The 19924-nt window shown below is 42.2% G+C and overlaps 2 protein-coding genes across 9 annotated transcripts in view; both read right to left on the bottom strand.

The window, feature by feature from the left end:
* The window catches only part of GNB5 (G protein subunit beta 5), a 66904-nt gene extending 58180 nt beyond the window's left edge, over positions 1-8724 (bottom strand). The window contains exons 1-2 of one of the 3 annotated variants that reach the window (XM_032297433.1): positions 8619-8724; positions 1535-1678 (exon numbers count right to left, since the gene is read on the bottom strand). In XM_032297433.1, the coding sequence (XP_032153324.1) occupies positions 1535-1660 (126 nt within the window). In that variant the 5' untranslated portion in view covers positions 1661-1678; positions 8619-8724. Of the gene's footprint in view, positions 1-1534; positions 1679-8618 lie in introns of those variants that run through there. The other 2 variants (XM_032297434.1, XM_032297436.1) reach the window with 2 other exon arrangements.
* A 2347-nt stretch (positions 8725-11071) lies between these two features.
* Positions 11072-19924, bottom strand: part of MYO5C (myosin VC) — a 104516-nt gene continuing 95663 nt past the window's right edge. For 5 of the 6 annotated variants that reach the window (XM_032297427.1, XM_032297430.1, XM_032297431.1 and 2 more), the window contains 3 exons: positions 13792-13966; positions 12884-12964; positions 11614-12141 (listed from right to left, as the gene is read on the bottom strand). In XM_032297427.1, coding sequence (XP_032153318.1) covers positions 11977-12141; positions 12884-12964; positions 13792-13966 — 421 coding nt within the window. In that variant the 3' untranslated portion in view covers positions 11614-11976. Of the gene's footprint in view, positions 11314-11613; positions 12142-12883; positions 12965-13791; positions 13967-19924 lie in introns of those variants that run through there. The other variant, XM_032297428.1, reaches the window with a different exon arrangement.

Below are 19924 nucleotides of genomic sequence, written 5' to 3'. Positions count from 1 at the left end.
TAAATAATGTGGGTTGGGGGGGTGGATAAGGCCCCCAGAAAGCAGGACGGTTTTTTTGTTTTTGTTTTTGTTTTTTGAGACGGAGTCTCTGCTCTGCCACCAGGCTGGAGTGCAGTGGCAGCCATCTTGGCTCACTGCAACCTCCGCCTCCTGGGTTCAATGCGATTCTCCAGCTTCAGAGTAGGTGTGACTACAGGTGCATGCCACCACGCCCAGCTAATTTTTGTAGTTTTAGTAGAGACGAGGTTTCACCATGTTGGCCAGGATGGTCTCGATCTCTTGACCTCGTGATCCGCCCACCTCAGCCTCCCAAAGTGCTGGGATTACAGGCGTGAGCCACCACGCCCGGACGCAGGTTTGTTTTTAAGAACTAAATGTCCTCAGTTCTACAATTTGCAAAGCCAGGTTAGAACGTAGAATGTAGAAATATACTACAGGTGGAAGCCCATTACCCCTAGGCTGAAGACACATCAAAACTGCTATGCTGCATCAATGCCTTTTTATGCCGCCCTGGGCTGTTTACTTGTTATCTGCTTTATGGGAATAATTTTTAATGTAATCACTGTCAGGGGTTACAAAGGAATCAGGAGAATAAAAAGTGCCTTTTCTTTTTCAGCTGGATAAAATATAAAAGTCATCTTTTCTTTCTTTGATGTATCATGGATTTTGTTGTTATTTAAGAATGTGGGCATTTCCTTCTGGGCTTTTCAGGAGGAGTGCTTTACCACTTTTCACCATGTGGGGGCTCTGCCCAGCTGCACTATTGAGCGCAGTTTTGCCCATTCTCTGATATAGGACTAATTCCTAGGGCTTCAGTGATGCTGTGGGCATTTTTGCTGCAAGATCTGAAGCCTGCGGACAGCCATCTCTGGTGAGAACTTAATTTTGGATACTTTGAAAATTCAAGGATTTGTATTTCGTTCCTAGTTTTTGTTGAAGGCTTAGGCCCAAGGAGTATTTTTGAGCTGAATTTTGCTCACTACTGAGGCCCTGTAAGATTCCATCTTCATTAGAGCTGGACCTACACACCACTGGGACCTGTCCTTGGAAAGATGCTCCAATACTGTTTATTTGCCAGATTCTCTTTTAGCTTGATTGCCTGCCAAGCAGACTTGGAGCAGTCAGAAGAAAAAAAGTATTAGCCCTAAGAAATAATAAAAGCCAAAACATTCATTGAGCACTTTTTTTGCTGAGTACTATTTAAAATAAGTCATCAAATGAAATAATTTGATCTTCATAAAACTCCTATGATGTAGGTGCTATTAGTATGCCTATTTGCAGATGGGAAAACAGGCTTCAGGAGAGAGGTGAGAACCTCCTTGCACACCACTGACTAGGAACAGAAATAGGATTTGGACCCAGGCGGTCAGACACCAGAGTCCACACCCTGGACCTCTGTGCTACACTGCCTCACCATGCCCAAGCATACCGAAAAGTGTGTGTCCTATACACTGATTCTATGGTAACTCATCTGTCGTAGGACTCTCGTTTGACTAAGACAGGTAACTAAAATTTTTTTTTAAGTGGCACTTACAATTTCTGCACATGTTGAACAGTAGCTGAGTTGTTGAGATTTCTTGAAAACTGGTCTCAGAGCTCTTTGTTTGAAACATTTGTCACAGGAGCCGAATACATTAACTAGGAAGGTCTGATCACACATCTTTCACCCAAGATGAAGCTGAAAAAAAGGTGAAAAGAAGGGAGGGGGTGTTAGAAAAGCAACGGTTTTAGCTTTCTAAAGCCTCTTCTTGCTTGTACCATGGTAGCTATTCAATGTCTACATATGGTATGCAGTTAATTTATCACCTTTCAACTATTACAACATGCTGGGTCAATACAACTCATTTATTTAATCAGTTAGAAAGCATCAGACAATAGGTTTTCTGAACCTAACGTGTCTAACTGGTTTTTTGGCAGCTGGCAGACAGAGTCAGGATTGATCCTTGCAGCGCAATATCAATTCTGTGAGGTTTCACAGTGGAAAACGTTGTTGTAATGGATGCTATAATTTAAAACTTTTAAAAACATTCCTCCTCTCAGGGTGAACTTTTAGAGTAAATATAAGGGTCAGCAAATGGTGGAGCCTGACCCCAACCAAACCCAGGAGGCTAAAGTGTGGTGTGGGTTCCCTGCAAGGCAAGCACCCACTTATTAAACATTTGACAGCCACAGACCCAAGGTCCCTGTCTGTTCACAGGGAAGTCAACAGACGGGCCCAGGCCGCTGCAGGGAGACAGCCTTGAGGCAGCACAAGCATCTAGTGGTTAAAGGGACAGGTTCTGGCTGCCTGGTCCTGGCCTGCCACTGAGTCTACTCACCTGACCTCTCTGAAGTTTGGTTTTGCTAATCTATCAAGTGGAGATCTTAAAACCTACCCTCTGGGGTTGTCAGGAGAGTGAGTCAGTGCATAAAGCTCAAGGCCAGTAATAGAGGGAGTGCACCAGCAAGGGTGTGCTGCTCTGAGTGGCAGCAGTGGTAGGAACGATGGCTGCCTTGAGAAAGAGGGACAGGGGCAGGGATAGGGTGGGGGGTGGGATGCCAAGGAAAGAATGAGCGGAGCCTGTGACAGTGGTTCAGGCAAGATGCGAGGCAGTCCTGGACTAAGGGTGAGAAAGTAACTTAATGCAAATCCTTTCAAATTATCAAGCCCAGGGAGACTTGAAAATGAGACAGCAATCACATTCTAGTCCCCAGTTTGAGCTATGTATTCATCTCTTTTTTTTTTTCTTTTCTTTTAGACAGAGTATCTCTCTGTCACCCAGGCTGTAGCGCAGTGGCCTAGCAAACATGGCAAAACCCTCGGCTCACTGCAACCTCCGTCTCCTGGGTTTAAGCGATTTTCCTGCCTTGGCCTCCCAAGTAGTTGGGATTACAGGCATGCACCACTATGCGAACCTAACTTTCAGTAGAGACAGGGTTTTGTCATGTTTCTAGGCTGGTCTCAAACTCCTGACCTCAAGTGATCCGCCCACCTCAGCCCTCCCAAAGTGCTGGGATTACAGCTGTGAACGACCACACCTGGCCTCATCTCTTCAAACTGCTTGCTATTGGAACAAGTAGCTAAAAATAACCTAATAATGCCACACTGAACTCTATAACCCACACCCTATAGTAAATGTACAGCCAATCACTAATCTATGTTATTTCTGTAAACCAATGAGAATTCCTGACAACCTCGTATCAGCCCACTCTCTGTCCCCCTTTTTTGCCTTTAAAAAATGGCTTGTAACAAAGGCCAGAGATCATGTCCAAGGTTACTTGGGTGTGAGCCATTCAGGCATCTGTCCTCACTTTGGCTCAAGTAAACTCCTTAAATCTTGTTTTGTGCTACAACTTCTTCCTTTTAGGTCCACAAAGCAATGTAGTGGATGGATTTGGACCATGCTTAGGAAAGAGAAGGAGAAGGAACTGGACTTGGTGTGTGGGGTCCAGGAAAGGGAGGTGTCAGTGCTGTGACCTATATTTCTTTGGGAGACCAAGGGGTTCTGGTTGCCATTGTTGCGATGAGGACAAAGCAGTTAATGAGTTAATAGGGAAGGGAGCAGCTGGTATGGCTCTGTCAATTTGGTAGGTGTTCCAAAGAGTGAGCTTCGTCAAGATTCAAAGAAATGACCCCCTGAACATAAAGATACTTGGGGGCACTGGTGTGAATATTCCTTTTGTTTTTTTTTGGAGATGGAATCTCACTCTGTCACCCAGGCTGGAGTGCAATGGTGTGGTTTCGGCTCACTACAACCTCTTCCTCCTGGGTTCAAGTGATTCTCCCACCCCAGTCTCCCGAGTAGCTGGGACTACAGGTGTGCACCACCACACCTGGCTAATTTTTGTATTTTTAGTAGAGACAGGTTTTCACCATGTTGACCAGGCTGGTCTCGAACTCCTGACCTTATGATCTGCCCACCTCAGCCTCCCAAAGTGTTGGGATTACAGGTATGAGCCACTGCGCCCAGCTAAAGCCTTATGGGGAAGACCCCCACCGTTACTGTTTTTTCTGAGATAGAGTCTCACTCTGTCCCCCAGGCTGGAGTGCAGTGGCCCGATCTCAGCTCATTACAACCTCCACCTCCCAGGTTCAAGCAGTTCTGTGCCTCAGCCTCCCGAGTAGCTGGGATTACAGGCACCCACGACCATGCCCACTAATTTTTTGCATTTTTAGTAGAGACGGGGTTTCACCATGTTGGCCAGTCTTGTCTTGAACTCTTGCCCTCATGATCCACCCGCCTTGACCTCCCAAAGTGCTGGGATTACAGGTGTGAGCCACCACACCCGGCCTGGTCTGAATATTTCAAGAGTCAAATTTGAGAGGGATATATTTATGGGGAGGTGACAGTGGGGACATTTCGGATAAGGAACATCTGCCATGTGGAGCCCACCCTGGGGCTGGAGAGAGAATGGGGAGCTCATGAGTTGGGCTGAGCTCCTACAGTAAAGGGGCGGCCAACACACTTCCAGAGACCTCTAGGCAACAAAAGGCATACAGGGCACCCCTTTGGGTCAACAGCTCACAAGAAAACCAGCTACCAACTGCCACAGAGTGTCCAACCTTTGCCTCTCAAAACTACCCTGGGAGGGAGGCAGGACATCTGTGTTGCAGCTGAGAAAAAGCAGGCAGATTAAGCAAGTTCAAGTTCAGCAGCAGAGCTGAGTCTGTAAGTAGTGTGAATATACTTTGGAACACTCCTTCCAAGCTAGCACGGTCAAGCTGCATGGTTTTGTCACAAAAGGTGAGTTAACAAGAAAGGGCCTGCCCTGAAGAGCCTGGCCCACCGTGGGGCTTGGTGGCTGTTGCACCCCATTCCCCAGCCCTGTAAAGGCAGCCAGCAGCAAGGTCAGGCTGAGCACTCCCAGTAATTGCATTAGGACGGTGAGCCACGAGCTGTTAAGCAAGGGAGCTGCGTCATCCATGTGGATTATTCCAGCATTTGTGCTTCCAGAAGTAGGTCAGAGAGAGAGAAGGGACGGCAGGAAAACAAACCAGGTTAAGAGATTGCTGTGTTCTGGAGAAGAGGAAATGAGCTCGACAGAAGAGCAGCTACAGGAACAGAGGGCGAGAGGAAGCCACGGCACCAAGTGGAGGAGGAATGGAAGGATGGCTGGGAGGCACGGGAGAGAAAGACAAGTAGAAAAGAGGGCCGATGTTCCGTATCTAGAGAGAGGCAATGTTTTTCTTCTCAAATTACATTTTGAATTTTTTCAAATTATAAAAGATACTTACATGATTCATTATAAATAACTGGAAACAGAGGGCTGAGCGTGGTGGCTCACACCTATAATCCCAGCACTTTGGGAGGCCGAGGTGGGTGGATCACTTGAGGCCAGGAGTTTGAGACCAGCCTGCCAACATGGTGAAACGCCATCTCTACTAAAAATATAAAAATTAGCCCGGCGTTGTGGCACAAACCTGTAATCCCAGCTACTCAGGAGGCTGAGGCAGAAGAATCACTTGAACCCCGGAGGCAGAGGTTGCGGTAAGCAGAGATCACGCAACTGTACTGCAGCCTGGGTGACACAGTGAGACTCCGTCTCAAGAATAATAATAATAAAAAAAATAAATAAACAACTGGAAACAGAAGGACAAGAAGAGGTGAAAGTAATCGCCCAAATGCCCTACACCAACAAATAACTGACCTGCTGGCATGTTGTTTTCTTCTAGTGTCTTTAGAAGGATATATGTGTGCAATTTTTAAAAAATTGGAATTGTATGCCACATGTTATTTTAACTTACATAATAGCATTTTCATCTTCATGTCATTGCATATTCCTGGAAAACAACATTTTTTTAACGGAGACTCCGATTTTTGAGTCATATGGGCCTTAAGTCATATCACATAGCTAGCATTTTAGACCTGACTGGTTAAACATGGGCAAGCTACAAACTAAATTTAAAGATTTTTAAACTGTAAATGTCATACATGTGCATTGTAGAAAGTTTGCGGGGGGGTGGAAGGTACAAGGAAGAAGATAATCACCTATAATCCCACCACTCAGAGAAACTTCTTTTTACATTTTGGTGTATGCAAGAATAGATTTGAGATCACTGACGTCATACTGTCCATTATACTGATTACGTTTCTATATCTTGATGCTTTTCACTTAGTATTTATATCACGAGCTAAATTTAATTTTAGTACATTCTGTCGTACTTACTGTCAATAATCCTTTTTATGATGAGGAAATTTTTCACAGCTAGAGCCAGTGTTTCGATGAGCATTTTGATAAGAAAGACCAAAATGCCCCATTTAACAAGATTTGACATGAAGTTGCTCTGCAGTAGGAGTTCATAGAACTTCTCAAACCTTCCCCTAATAACCTTATGCCAAGCAGACTTTCTTTGATATCTGTTTTGCCTAAATATATGGCTTAAAAATTCCCACAGAAATACATGTTTAAAAAGAACCAATACCAAAGATGAGAAAGCGAAACTTGAACCCCCATCACATGCGCTGCATTTTCACTGCCCTTATTTAGTTTGCTGTTTCTTCTTCCAGACTTTTCTGGCACAAACACAAAGATACAGCTTTGGTAGTCACGCAAATAGGGTGACTTGCTTTCTTCATCTGGCTTATTCTGTTAATACTTATAGATCTACCTTTTCTGGTAATAGGTTCAGCATTATTCTATACTATGGAGTGTCATAATTTATTAAACCAACTTCCTCTGTTTGGATACATAGGGCATATCCAGTTTTTACTTTGAAAATAATGCTTCATTAACTCAATTAAAAATGGACAAAAGGACCTTCATACACATTGCTGGTGGGAAGGTAAAATGGGGTAGTCATTTTCCAATGGTACAGCTGTGGGAAACGGTTCGGCAGCTATTCAAAACGTTTAATATATAGCTGTTACCATATGACCCCACAATCCTACTTCTAGATATATACCCAGGATAATTGAAAATATATGTTCACTGGCTGGGTGTGGTGGCTTACACCTGTAATCCCAGTACTTTGAGAGGCCAAGGTGGGTGGATCACCTGAGACCAGGAGTTTAGACCAGCCTGGGCAACATGGTGAAACCCCATCTCTACTATACAAAAATTAGCTGGATGTGGTAGCAGGCACCTGTAACCTCAGCTGCTTGGGAGGCTGAGACATGAGAATCGCTTGAACTTGCGGGGGCGGAGGTTGCAGTGAGCCGAGATTGTGCCACTGCACTCCAGCCTGGGCAACACAGTGAGACTCGGTCTCAAAAAAAAAAAAAAAAAAAAAGGGAACGAGAAAAAGAAAATGTATGTTCACATAAAAAATGTACCTACAAATGTTCATGGCAGCATTATTAGCCAAAGGTGAAAGCAACTCAAGTGTCCACCAACTGACAAATGAATAAACAAAATGTCTATCCTCCAGTAGACTGCTATTCAGCAATAAAAAAGAATGAAATTCGGACACACGCTACAACATGATCAAACCTGAAAAATACTATCCCACTATCCCATGAAAGAAGCCAGACACAAAAACGCCATATATAATATGTATTATATAATTTCACTGATGTGAAGTGCAAAGGATCAGCAAATCCAGAGAGACAGGAAGCAGATGAATAGTTGCAAGGTGGAGGGAAGAGGGAATAAGGAGGAAGGAGGGAATTGGGATGGGAGTGACTGCTTAATGGCTATGAGAATTCTTTTTTGGGGTGATGAAAATACTCTGGAATTAGTGGCAATGGTTGCAAATCCTTGTAAATAAACTAAAAAACCACCGAAATATATGTTTTTAAATGATGGCTTTTAAAACGTGAAACTAAATGTGTGGACATCATATCTCAACAAATATTTTTTAAATGGACAAAAGGCTTGCACAGTCACTTCACAAATGAGGATACTTACATGGTCAATAAACATATAAAAGTTGCTTATTATCATTAGTCATCAAAGAAATACAAACTACAACGAGATACAACTACTTATTCATCAGAAAACTTACAAAGCCTGACAACGCGAAGTGTAGGCAAGGATGCAGAGCCTGGAACTGCCTTTCTCTGCTGGTGGGAGTAGAAGTCGGTATAACCAATGTAGAAAACTGGTCAACAGGACCTACTGAAGTGAAATGCATATATTCTGTGACCAAGCAATTCCACTCCTGCATACGTACACCACAGAAAATAATGCTTATTTCCTAAAAACAAAACAACCCATAAAGCTCATAGCAGCTTTATTCACAGAAGGCCTAAACTAGAAAGACCCAAATGTTCACTAGTTGTAGACTAAACTGTGAAATGGACATAGAATAATAAAGAACAAACTGATACACACAACAACGTGGACGGATCTCAGACTTAAAACTACAAAAACCTCTTTCTAACCCCATAGCTGTACTCAGAGGCTTTCGTTGTCATGTGTCATCTGCATCAAATTTTAAAACTGACTTAGCAATTTTAAGCATGCTTAATTTCTTTCCTGATGCCAATATTAATGTTAAAAACCCTTTACTATTTCAAAATAAATTCATGTGTATTGTATAAGAGTTAGATTCAACAGATTAACAACAACAAAACCCCTCACCCATGCTCCCACCACACAGAAAGACCTGCTAACACTGTGGCCTGGACTCATCTGGATGCTTTTCTGAGCATTTCAAAAGCTGGAGTATTTTAACCAGAAGATCAGCGTGCACATACCTTCTGAAGTCAGCACTGGGAGCCACAGGGCAGACAGTGAGAGGTGAGGACTAGCAAACTGAGGTGTGAAGCACCTCGCTTGCCCACCGGCTAATCTCCTTATCTTCTCAGCCTGCTTCCTTCCTCCACTTCACTTCCATGCTCCCTCCTGGGTGCGTGCTGCCATCTGCATCCCTCACTCACCCCAGGAACCTTCCGCCCAGCCCTGCTGTGGAGGGAGACCTTGGCAGGTTTGACCTCTGTATCTGCGCCCTCACTGAGCAACCCTCACAGTCACCTGGGCTGCATGTTCTTAACATTTCTCTATTTTGATCTCCTTGTCACTGACAGCTTTGTAGAACTGATCAGGACTGTGAGGTGAGTGCCTGCCTCTTCCCATTTTTCCATACATAAACTCCTCAGTCTCCACAGGTCTCCTTGTCCCCACCATGACCTACTTTTTCCCATGCTCGACTCCCCACCACACACACAGCATCCTCCAACAGGACTTTGCTTCCTCAGTTCTCTTCCACCTCATCAGCAGCAGGATGAAGGCAGGGATGTGGATGTGTTACCTGCCCTCTGGGGCTCACAGGCCAACAGAAGAAATGGGAGACAATTCTGGCTTCCAGCCCAGGGTTAAGTGCTATGAAACAGGTATGAATCCTGAGTTACGAAAGCCAAAAATCAACAGTGATGGCTTCTCACGGTGTGGGGAAGGTCTAGAAAGGGCATGCAGGCCACAGCTCAGGATCAGAAACCCAGCCAATTCTCTGCCAAGTAGCCCCTCATTCTGACAGTGTGGAAGCCCCCTGGAGACACAGCCTGAGCCAGCACTTATGACATGTTTACTTCCTCTCTAAACATTCTAATATACTTTAAATGAAATATTACAAATCTATAAAGATTCTAGCATCTTTCAGCATAACCCTAAAGAAAGGCATAAAACTTCTGCACTTAAAAGACACATCATCTCCTCACAATGAAAGAATCTGACCCAATTCATTTGGTAATTAATTTTATTGATTAAAGTATTACAAAGTTCTACTTTTCATTTTTTCATGCACAATGTATTGAAATGAGCTAAGTGAAATCACTTATAATATGAAAAGACATTATTACATATTAGCAGGGTGATACTGCTTCATAATCATGTATTATTCCTACTCCTAAGGCACAAGTCTGTATTATAGAATCACAGCTATCACCTGTGACTGTTGGGATTCTTGGGTGGTAACAGAACAGTACTGGATCTGCGGGTCAGAGACTAGGAGTGCTGATCAAATGAGGTTCTGGGCTCTGAAAGGGAGGAATGAGAAGGTGTGCCGGGACAAGGAATAGCCAGCCAATTCCCATAAAACTTGGGAAACACAGATTTCTCAAAAGGAGATTCTGACATAATTTTTTAGTTACTTTTATGAGAGTATTTAAAAATAAATACATTGAAATGCTGATTAGAGAGAGAAAATAATTTAGGTTGCATTTCTAAACTTAGTTTTTTTAAAAAAGTTATTGTATGAAAGGTATTAAACAATAAAAAAATTATGATGAATATATTGGCAGGTAAGATTTGAAGAAAAGTTCTTTCAGAGAAGAATAAATGACATGGCAATTAAGCTTTAATAATATATTACTTTTAAATAGACATATACATAAAAATACTTCCTGTGATTCATCTCAGATTGAACATTCTCTTAAAAATTAGAAGGGTCTAAAATAAACATTTTAAAATGCAGGGCATTTTCAGTAAAAAGAGTTCATGAAAACCTCGCAACCCCAGCAGGCATGGGGCAAGAGAGCTTTTGGCAGGCCATGGTGGCCAAATGGGATTATTTCCTGGAAGATTGAGTCCTGTAATCCACTTGTGACTCTGTAAATGTACCCAGGCTCCACATGAACCTCAGAAAACTTGGAAGCCACTGTGTTCCCAGATCTCACTCCTGCCTGGTAAGGGCGCTGCCACAAGACAGAACAGATCAAGAGGCATGTGGAAGAAAACATGAGCCCTTCAGGGATTTCAGTAAAAACCAGCTGAGATTCGAGAGTGAGACATGGCTTTTCTAACTATAGCTGTGTGTGTGAATTCTTACAAAATTACAGCAGCAGCACTGTCACTGTGAGAAATGACATGGTCCATTTGGGAAAAGTTTATTTTCTTCCTTAAATCACATTCCAATTTCCACTGCCAATTAATAAACCACATCCCTCATACTGAACCTTCACTTAGCTTTTGAGGAAAAAGTGCATTGACTTTGTTTTTGAGGCAGAGTCTCACTCTGTTGCCCATGCTGGAGTGCAGTGACACAATCTCAGCTCACTGCAAACTCTGCCGCCTGGGTTCAAGCGATTCTCTTGCCTCAGCATCCCGAGTAGCTGGGATTACAGGTGCCTGCCACCATGCCTGGCAAATTTATGTAGTTTTTAGTAGAATTGGGGTTTCACCACCTTGGCCAGGCTGGTCTTGAACTCCTGACCTTGTGATCCACCCACCTCAGTCTCCCAAAGTGCTGGGAGTGCAGGCGTGAGCCACTGTGCCCAGCTAGTGCACTGACTTTTTCTCCTGCTATAACCTATTCAGAAAGCCGAGCTTGAAACTGCTAGGGATTTGAATCATTTCGAGAGCATGTGGAGAGGGGGTAAAGGGAAATGTGACTTGAAAGAGATATTTGGTATCCAACATCAGCTGTGATGAATCCTCCCGGCTGCTTAGGAGAGCCTGAAATTAGAATCAGAGGACAAATGAACATGTTCTGCTTTACTGCTACCTGAAAGTCAAGGCAAAACACAACTATCTCTAGTGAAGAACTCCTTGCACAATCACGTGAAATGACATACATCAGAGCTTTTTAACAATGGCACAATTCCAAAGGCTAGCCAGGGCTTGCAGATCAGCTCCATGAACAATTAACTTGCTCTGTTTCACTTCAGAAGTTCATTTCCCATGGGATGAGCTGACGATAAATCTGTTTTCTATTCAAATCTGTTCTCATGGCATAATTCTAAGCTCAAACATGAGTAGATTTGAAGTATTCCATTTTTATTGAATCCCTTCTTCATTCATAGGTTTGCAACCTTTTTGGTCTCAGGACCGCTTTATACTAAAAAATTACCAAGGTCCCAAAAGCTTTTGTGTATATGAGTATGACTATTGGTATCTGCCATATTAGTAATTAAAATGATTTATTAATTCATTAAAATAAGCTCAATACATGTTAAACATAAGTTTCCAAAACAAAGACAATTTAGTGAGAAGTGGCATTTTCTATTTTTGCAAATCTCTTTAATGTCTGACTTAATATATGATTCTGTTATCAAATATATAACCATATATTATATATGCCATATTTTAATATATGCCATATTATATACATGTCATATATTATATATCTGCTTTGCATTCAATATGTTGTGATATGTTATTTTGGTTGAAGTACATGAAGAAAATCCACAGGCCTGTATTTAGAAAACTGAAGTTTTCAGACCTTCCTGAAAATGTCTCAAGGACTTCCAGGGATTCTTGAGACAGACTTGGAGAACTGCTGCCCTTGAGTTCATTAGGGGAGAAACTTTAGGAATTATATAAGAAAAAATGGTTATGCAAATGATTTTAAAAGAAAAATAATCTCTGTTTCCATTCAGCCTCTGCCCATTTTCATAGTATTCAAAGATCAATAAGAAATAAGGCCGGGCGCAGTGGCTCAAGCCTGTAATCCCAGCACTTTGGGAGGCCGAGGCGGGTGGATCACGAGGTCAAGAGATCGAGACCATCCTGGTCAACATGGCGAAACCCCGTCTCTACTAAAAATACAAAAATTAGCTGGGCGTGGTGGTGCGTGCCTGTAATCCCAGCTACTCAGGAGGCTGAGGCAGGAGAATTGCCTGAACCCAGGAGGCGGAGGTTGCGGTGAGCCAAGATCGCGCCATTGCACTCCAGCCTGGGTAACATGAGTGAAACTCCGTCTCAAAAGAAACAAACAAACAAACAAAAGAAATAAGACACGTTGAAGGAATACAGCAAGGGAGTCATGATTTTGGTGTTTTTATTCCCTTCCCACTCGGACTACGGTGGATTCTGAAAATGTTCACAGGAAAATTTCCTGCTTACTTTGAGATGGGTGTCTTTCATGTGTATAGGTGGGTAAATGTACTTTAATCCTGGATTTCTATTTTTATTTTATTATTTTTGAACAGTCCTTGCAAATCCTGGATTTCTATAATGTTAATTAAATATCAACATCTTACACGATAGGAGGTAAAATTAAGAGGCACAGCCTTAAGAATCTCACCTGTACTTTGCGAACAAAGGATGGAGTCACCCTCTTCTCAAAGTCATCTATAGGTGTGTATGAATTAAGGATCTTTATGATCTGCAAACATTACACAACATTGTGTCAGACCACGCAAAATAATAACTCTGTTCATAAAATAATGGTTCTGGTCATTGGGAACCATTGGGAAGCACAGGTGGTTCTTTTAGCCTATAATTTGGCCCAGGAATCCTGTGTTACCTATTTCCAGGAAAAGACAACAAGGGGGAAAAAGTGCCACAGGGAGTAAAGGCAAATCAGACAGTCATATTGTAAGAGGGGCTTCTTCAAGCCTCCCCACCTCCCATGTGCCCACCCCTCCACATACACATTTGTGAGTTTAGTGGGCAGGGAATGCATCACAGACATTTGTCTGTATGTGTGTATGTGATTTTTTTTTTTTTTTTTGAGATAGGGTCTCCCTTTATTGCCCAGGCTGGGGTGCAGTGCCATGATCACGGCTCACTGCTGCCTCGAACCCCTGGATACATGCGATCCTCCTGGCTCAGCCTCCCGAGTAGCTGGGACCAAAGGTGTGTGGTATCATACCCAGCTTTTTTGTTTGTTTGTTTTGGTAGAGACGGCGTCTTGCTAGTTGCGCAGACTGGTCTCAAACTCCTAGGCTCAAGCAATTCTTGCACTTCGGCCTCTCAAAGTGCTGGGATTATAGCTGTGAGCCACCTTGCCCAGCCCATTTCTGTGTTTTTAAGACCTAGAGTTAGTATTTAACAAATATTAGATAAAAGGGTGGGCCATGGGTGATAGGTATGCTCCTGAGAGAACAGGCAGAATCGGGGTGCTCACAGCTGGCTAAGCCAAGAAAGGTAATGCCCACTGCACTGATGTGTCAGGGAAGAGCCAGGGAGACACTAAGCAAGCCTGGTCACCTGCACAGCAGACAGTGAGGTGCAGCGTTCGTAGATCTCTTTGGCATCGCTGTCTGTGGTCTTCTTGACCTGAAGCAACCAGGCTGCCTGAGAGAGGGGTTCCAAAGTTTCCTTTGCTAAGCTGTTCTGCAAATTCTTATCTTTAAGCCATTCTTCTAAGTAGCTGATATTGCACCTGGAGGGAAAGGCAGAAAAACAGGGAACACTTTAGGGAAGGGTGCCAGGTCCCCCTTTGTGTCCCGAGGGGGCACCAGAGTTCGGTGAGTTTCTCATGTGTAAAGTGAGGGGGTTGGACTGATGGTCAGCTCTCCTAATCCATAGTGCACAGACTCATGGTGGTCTAGGCTGAGGGGCTGGAACAGCTATAGACATTGGGGAAAATCTGAGCAAAGAACAGTGATTGTAATCACTTATGAAACAGAATTTGGAAAATCAATTAAATGAAAGAAACTAATATTTGAAGAGAAGACTTCCGTATGTATAAAAAATTGGTTTCCTCTTCCTGAACCGGCAGAAATCTTCCAATCAGTGAAAGCTTTCTTTCAGTCAACTGCAGTTTTTATTCTTATTTCTGTCACAACCCAAAATATCCATCACCTGATGAATGAATGAACAAACTGTGGCATTATCCATACAATGGAGTATTATTCAGCAATAAAAAAGGAATGATGTGCTGCTATCTGCTACATAGATGAACCTTCCGAACATTATGTAAGTGAAAGAAGCCATCCACAAAAGATAACATTTTATGATTCCATTTATTTTTAAATGTCCAAAGCAAAATCGGTAGAGAAAGAAAACACAGTAGTGGTTCCTAGGTTGGGCGGTGTAGGGAGTTGGGGTGGGGGATGAGAGTGGCTGTTAATTGCTGTAAGGTTTTGTTCTGGAGGGATGAAAAAGTCCTAAAATTACATTATGGTGATAATCGCACAACTATGTAAATATATCGAAACCAGCTGAACTATACACTTTGTTATTTTTGAGACCGAGTCTCCCTCTGTCACCCAGGTGGGAGGGCAGTGGCCCGATCTTGGCTCACTGCAGTCTCCACCTCTCAGGTTCAAGCGATTCTCCTGCCTTAGCCTCCTGAGTAGCTAGGATTACAAGCACCTGCCGCTACACCTGGCTCATTTTTGTATTTTCAGTAAAGGCAGGGTTTCACAATGTCAGCCAGGCTGGTCAACTCCTGTCCTCAAGTGATCTCAGCCTCCCAAAGTGCTAGGATTACAGGTGTGAGCCACAGTGCCCTGCCTGAACTATGTGTTTTAAACAGGTAAACTGTATAGTATATAAATTACATACCAATGAAACTGCTAAAAAAAAATTGAGTGTTGAATAAAGTGATCTTTCAAGTCCGTTCCAGCTCTGGGCCAGGCACGGTGGCTCACACCTGCAATCTCAGCACTTTGGGAGGCCAAGGCAGGCAGATCACTTGAGGTCAGGAGTTTAAGACCAGCCTGGCCAATATGGCAAAACCCTGTCTCCACTAAAAATACAAAACATTAGCTGGGCGTTGTGGCATACACCTATAATCCCAGTGGAGGCCGAGGCAAGAGAATCACTTGAACCTGGGAAGCAGAGGTTGCAGTGAGCTGAGATTGTGCCACTGTACTTCAGCCTGGGTGACAGAGTGAGACTGTCTCAAAATAAAGTCAGTCAGCCCCAGCTCTGACCGTAAGGATTACCAGTGCCCCATGTAGGTCTTCTTTCTGGCTGTAACATTTGGACAGTGATGCTGAATTAATGTATTCCACAGGATAGTGGGTGTGAGAAAACATCTCTTGCACTGGTTCTCACTATCCTCCATTTTCGCATTGTTACTTTTGTCCCACTAGTTTGAGTTCTTATTACTTTTAGTTTTTATTACAGGTTTCTAATGGGCTTCCCATCTTAGCTCTTCTAATTCATCCTATTCAAATCTGGGTGCAGTCCTTTCTAAAATCTGAATTTTGAGCATGTTAATTCTCCCACTCAAAGATGTGCGGTGGGGTTTCAGTTCCTGGTGAGATGGAGTAAGCACACTCCATCTAGGCTGTCCCACTGAATGCAGCTATAAAGCCTGGACAGAATGCATTGGGCAGCTTATTTGAGGACTTGGAAAAGCAAACGGTATCTGGTGTATTGGGGAAGATGACGAGAATCTGAAGTACTTCCAAATCAAAGGTGAGATTGATTATCAGTCTTCCCCTCTGCTAGTCACTGGCCTCATCTCACCAGTTTGAAACTCAGAAGTAAGCATCAATGCCAACAAAGACCTCCAGGGGGAGCCCTCTGGTTCTGGCTCATGGAACTGAAAAGGGGCCTCCTAATGCTCAGAGAGACAGGAGAAATGTCCTTTTTCCCTCCCATTTTTCTCTATTCTCTCACGCTCAAGTTCCAAACAATCCCATGTCGACAGTGTTGGCAAAGAAGGCCAGGAGGAACCTAAAACTCGAAGAGAAGGGACACTTCCTTTCCAACTGGAGGAGCTGTGGTTTGAGGTTCTCTCTTTGCCCTCTCACTCTGGGGCCCCAGATGGGGACATCTGTAGTAAGTACACTGCAGAGCAAGTTAGGGAAAGCTCCAGATTTCTAGCTGAAGCACCAAAAAGGGGGCAGAAAGTAATAGGAATGCTGCAGAAAGGGAGGAGCCTGGGAAAGTTGAGTAAAGCAGTTTGTTAAAGTTCTTTATTAACTCCTGGGTTTATTCCTGAACCCATGCATGAATCTGACCCTAAACAGCATACACAGACTTTCAGAACTGAACTATGAAACATACCGTTACCCAAGTTCCATGCTGGCCACTGTTTCTCACACATATGAAACAGACCCAAGGAGCACCTCAAAACCCTTACACATGGAAATGATATGAGAACCACAATACATAGAGGACGGTCATAACTTGCAGCCTGGACCCAAGTGGGTTGCTCACCTGATGAAAATATCGACAGTCTCCATATGATTTAAAGGCTTAGAGTCTTGGCTGGGCGCAGTGGCTCACACCTGTAATCCCAGCACTTTGGGAGGCCGAGGTGGGTGGATCAGTTGAGATCAGGAGTTCGAGATCAGCCTGGCCAACATGGTGAAACCCAGACTCTACTAAAAATACAAAAATTAGCTGGGTGTGGCAGTGGGTACCTGTAATCTCAGCTACTTGGGAGGCGGAGGCATGAGAATCGCTGGAACCCAGAGGTGGAGATCATGCCACTGCACTCAAGCCTGGGCGACAGAGTGAGACTCAGTCTCAAAAAAATAAAATAAATAAAGACTGCATAATACAGTATTTTAAAATGTTCAATATACAATTCAAAATGGGCATATGAAGGACCAGAAAGATCTCAACTCACATTAAACAAAACAACTAATAGGAGTCAACACTACAATGACCCAGATATTCACATTATCTGATCAAGACTTTAAAGAAGTTATCACAAAAACGATCTAGAAAGTAAAGCCAAACTCTCTTGCCATGAATCAAAAGATATAAAGTCTCAGAAAAGAAACAGAAGATACAAAGAAAAACCAAATGGAAATTTTAGAATTGAAAAATACAATAATAGAAATAAAAGAATAAGAGATGACAGAGCAGAGTCAGTGAACTTGAAAGGATTAATAGAGATCATCCGATCTGAACAGCACAGAAGAAAAGAACTAAGAAAAGGAACAGAACTTTAGAGACCTGTGGGACAATAATGAAAAGTCTTTAACAACTGATTCACGGAAGTTCCAGAAAGAGAAGACGGAGAGTATGATACAGACAAAATATCTGAAAAAATAGTGGCTAACAATGTACCAGATTTGGTGAATGGCCAGATTCAAGAAGCTCAGGAAATTCCAAAGAGGCTAAACCCAAAGAAATCCATACCCAGACACATCACAAACTGTGAAAAACTAAAGATAAAAACAAAAAAAATCTTAAAAGCAATCAGAGAAAAATCATGCATTATTTATTGGGAAACAGTAATTCAAATGACTGTGGATTTCTTATCTGAAACCACAGTAGTTAAAAAAAAAAAGCAAAACATTTTTAAAGTGGTGAAAGAAAAGAACTGTCAATCTAGAATTCCTCATCCTACACACACGCCTTTAGGAATAAAGGTAAAATGAAGACATTTTCAATGAAAGAAAACAAAGAATTTAATGCCAATGAACTTGCTCTAAAAAGAAGGGAAATTATATCAAAACGAGACTTGGAAAAAAAATGAGACTTGGAACATTAGGAACGAAGAAACAACAGAACTGGTAAATACCTGGTTGAGTACAACAGACTATTCTTCTCTTACTGAGTTCTTTAAAATGTGTTTAATGGTTGAAAACTAACATTATAATATCGTATTGTAGAGTTTTTGATGTATGTAGATCTAATATAAAAGATCACTACAACATAAAGCAGGACGGCCAAAGGGGCCTACGTGATGGTAAGATTTCTACAGTCCACTTGATATGGTAAGATATTGATTCTAAATAGACTGTGAAAAGTTAAGTATGTGTACTGGAATCCCTAGAGCAACAACTAAGAAAAAAAGAAAAGATACAGGCCGGGTGTGGTGGCTCGTGCCTGTAATCCCAGCACTTTTGGAGGCCGAGTCAGGTGGATCATGAGGTCAGGAGTTCAAGACCAGCCTGACCAACATGGTAAAACCCTGTATCTACTAAAAATACAAAAATTAGCTGGGCATGGTGGCACATGCCTGTAATCCCAGCTACCCAGGAGGCTGAGGCAGGAGAATTGCTTGAACCCCGGGGGGTGGAGGTTGCAGTGAGCCAAGATCACACCACTGCATTCCAACCTGGGGGACAGAGTGAGACTCCGTTTCCAAAAAAAAAAAAAAGATACAAAGGGATAATACTTTAAAAAATACATAATTTAGAAAAGGATACTAAAAAATTTCAAATAACCCAAAAGAAGCAGAAAAAGAAAACTGGAGAAACGAAAACTGAAGGAACAAATAGAAAATAAGATAGTAGTTCTAAATATAAATATCACATTACATTAAAATGATCTAAGCATTCCAATTCAGAAGCATATATTCCAGCCTGAGCAACACAGCGAGACCTGTTTCTACAAAAATGGCGTATGCCTGTAGTACCAGCTATTTGTGGGGCTGAGGAGGGATGCTCGCTTGAACCCAGGAAGTCAAGGCTGCAGTGAGCCATGATCATACCACTAGACTCCAGCCTAAGTGACATAGTGAGACCCTGACTCCAAAAACAGAAACAAAATAAAGAAGCAGCAGCATAGATTGTCAGGTTGGATTAAAAAAAAAAAGATCCAAATATATGCTGCCTAGAAGAAATTCACTTCAAATATGATATAGGTAGGTTAAAAGTAAAAGGATAGGCAAATATATATACTAAGGAAACACTAATCAAAAGAAATTTGTAGTGGTTATATTAATTTCAGACAAAGTAGACTTTGGGGCAGGCAGAGAAAATTACCAGAGAGGGATAAAGAAGGACACAGTACAATGATAGGAGAGTATATTCACCAAGAAGACACGGCAATTCTTAATGTGTATGCATCAAACAAAAGAGCTTTAACATACATGAAGCAAAAACTGACTGAGAAAAGAAACAAATCCATAATGACATGTGGAAACTTCAACATCCTCTTAGTAAACAGAACTAGTAGAAGAATATCATGAACAAACTGAGTCTAACTGATGTTTATAGAACCTTCCAGCCAACAACAGTAGACTACATATTCTTTTCAACTGTGTGTATAATGTTCACAAAACCATATTGTATTCTTGGTCATAAAAACAAATCTTCACAAATTTTAAAGAGTTTAAATAATACAAAGTATGTTCTTTTTTAAAAAGCATAAAAATATTTAGAGGTTTTTATTTTTAAAATAAAACTGGGAAAGTCCCAGGCAAAGTGGAATGGTAAGTCCATACAGGTTCTAGCCCATTATCGAAATCTATGGTGTATTTCTACCTGTATGCACCTTGAGATTTTTCTAACTGTGGTAAAACTGGTATAACATAAAATTTACCATCTTAACCATTGTTATAATACAGTAGTGTTAACCATATGCACACTGTTATACAGTAGATCTGTAGAACTCTTTCATTTCATAAAACTGAAACTCTATCCTCATTGAAGAGCAACTCCCTTTTTTCACTTCCCAAATCCCCTAACTACCATCCTAC

Source organism: Sapajus apella, unplaced genomic scaffold, assembly GCF_009761245.1.
Source record: "Sapajus apella isolate SASKATOON/1434 unplaced genomic scaffold, GSC_monkey_1.0 scaffold37, whole genome shotgun sequence".
In the NCBI taxonomy this organism is placed as follows: Eukaryota; Metazoa; Chordata; class Mammalia; order Primates; family Cebidae; genus Sapajus; species Sapajus apella.
This window is presented reverse-complemented; position numbering and strand designations above follow the sequence as displayed.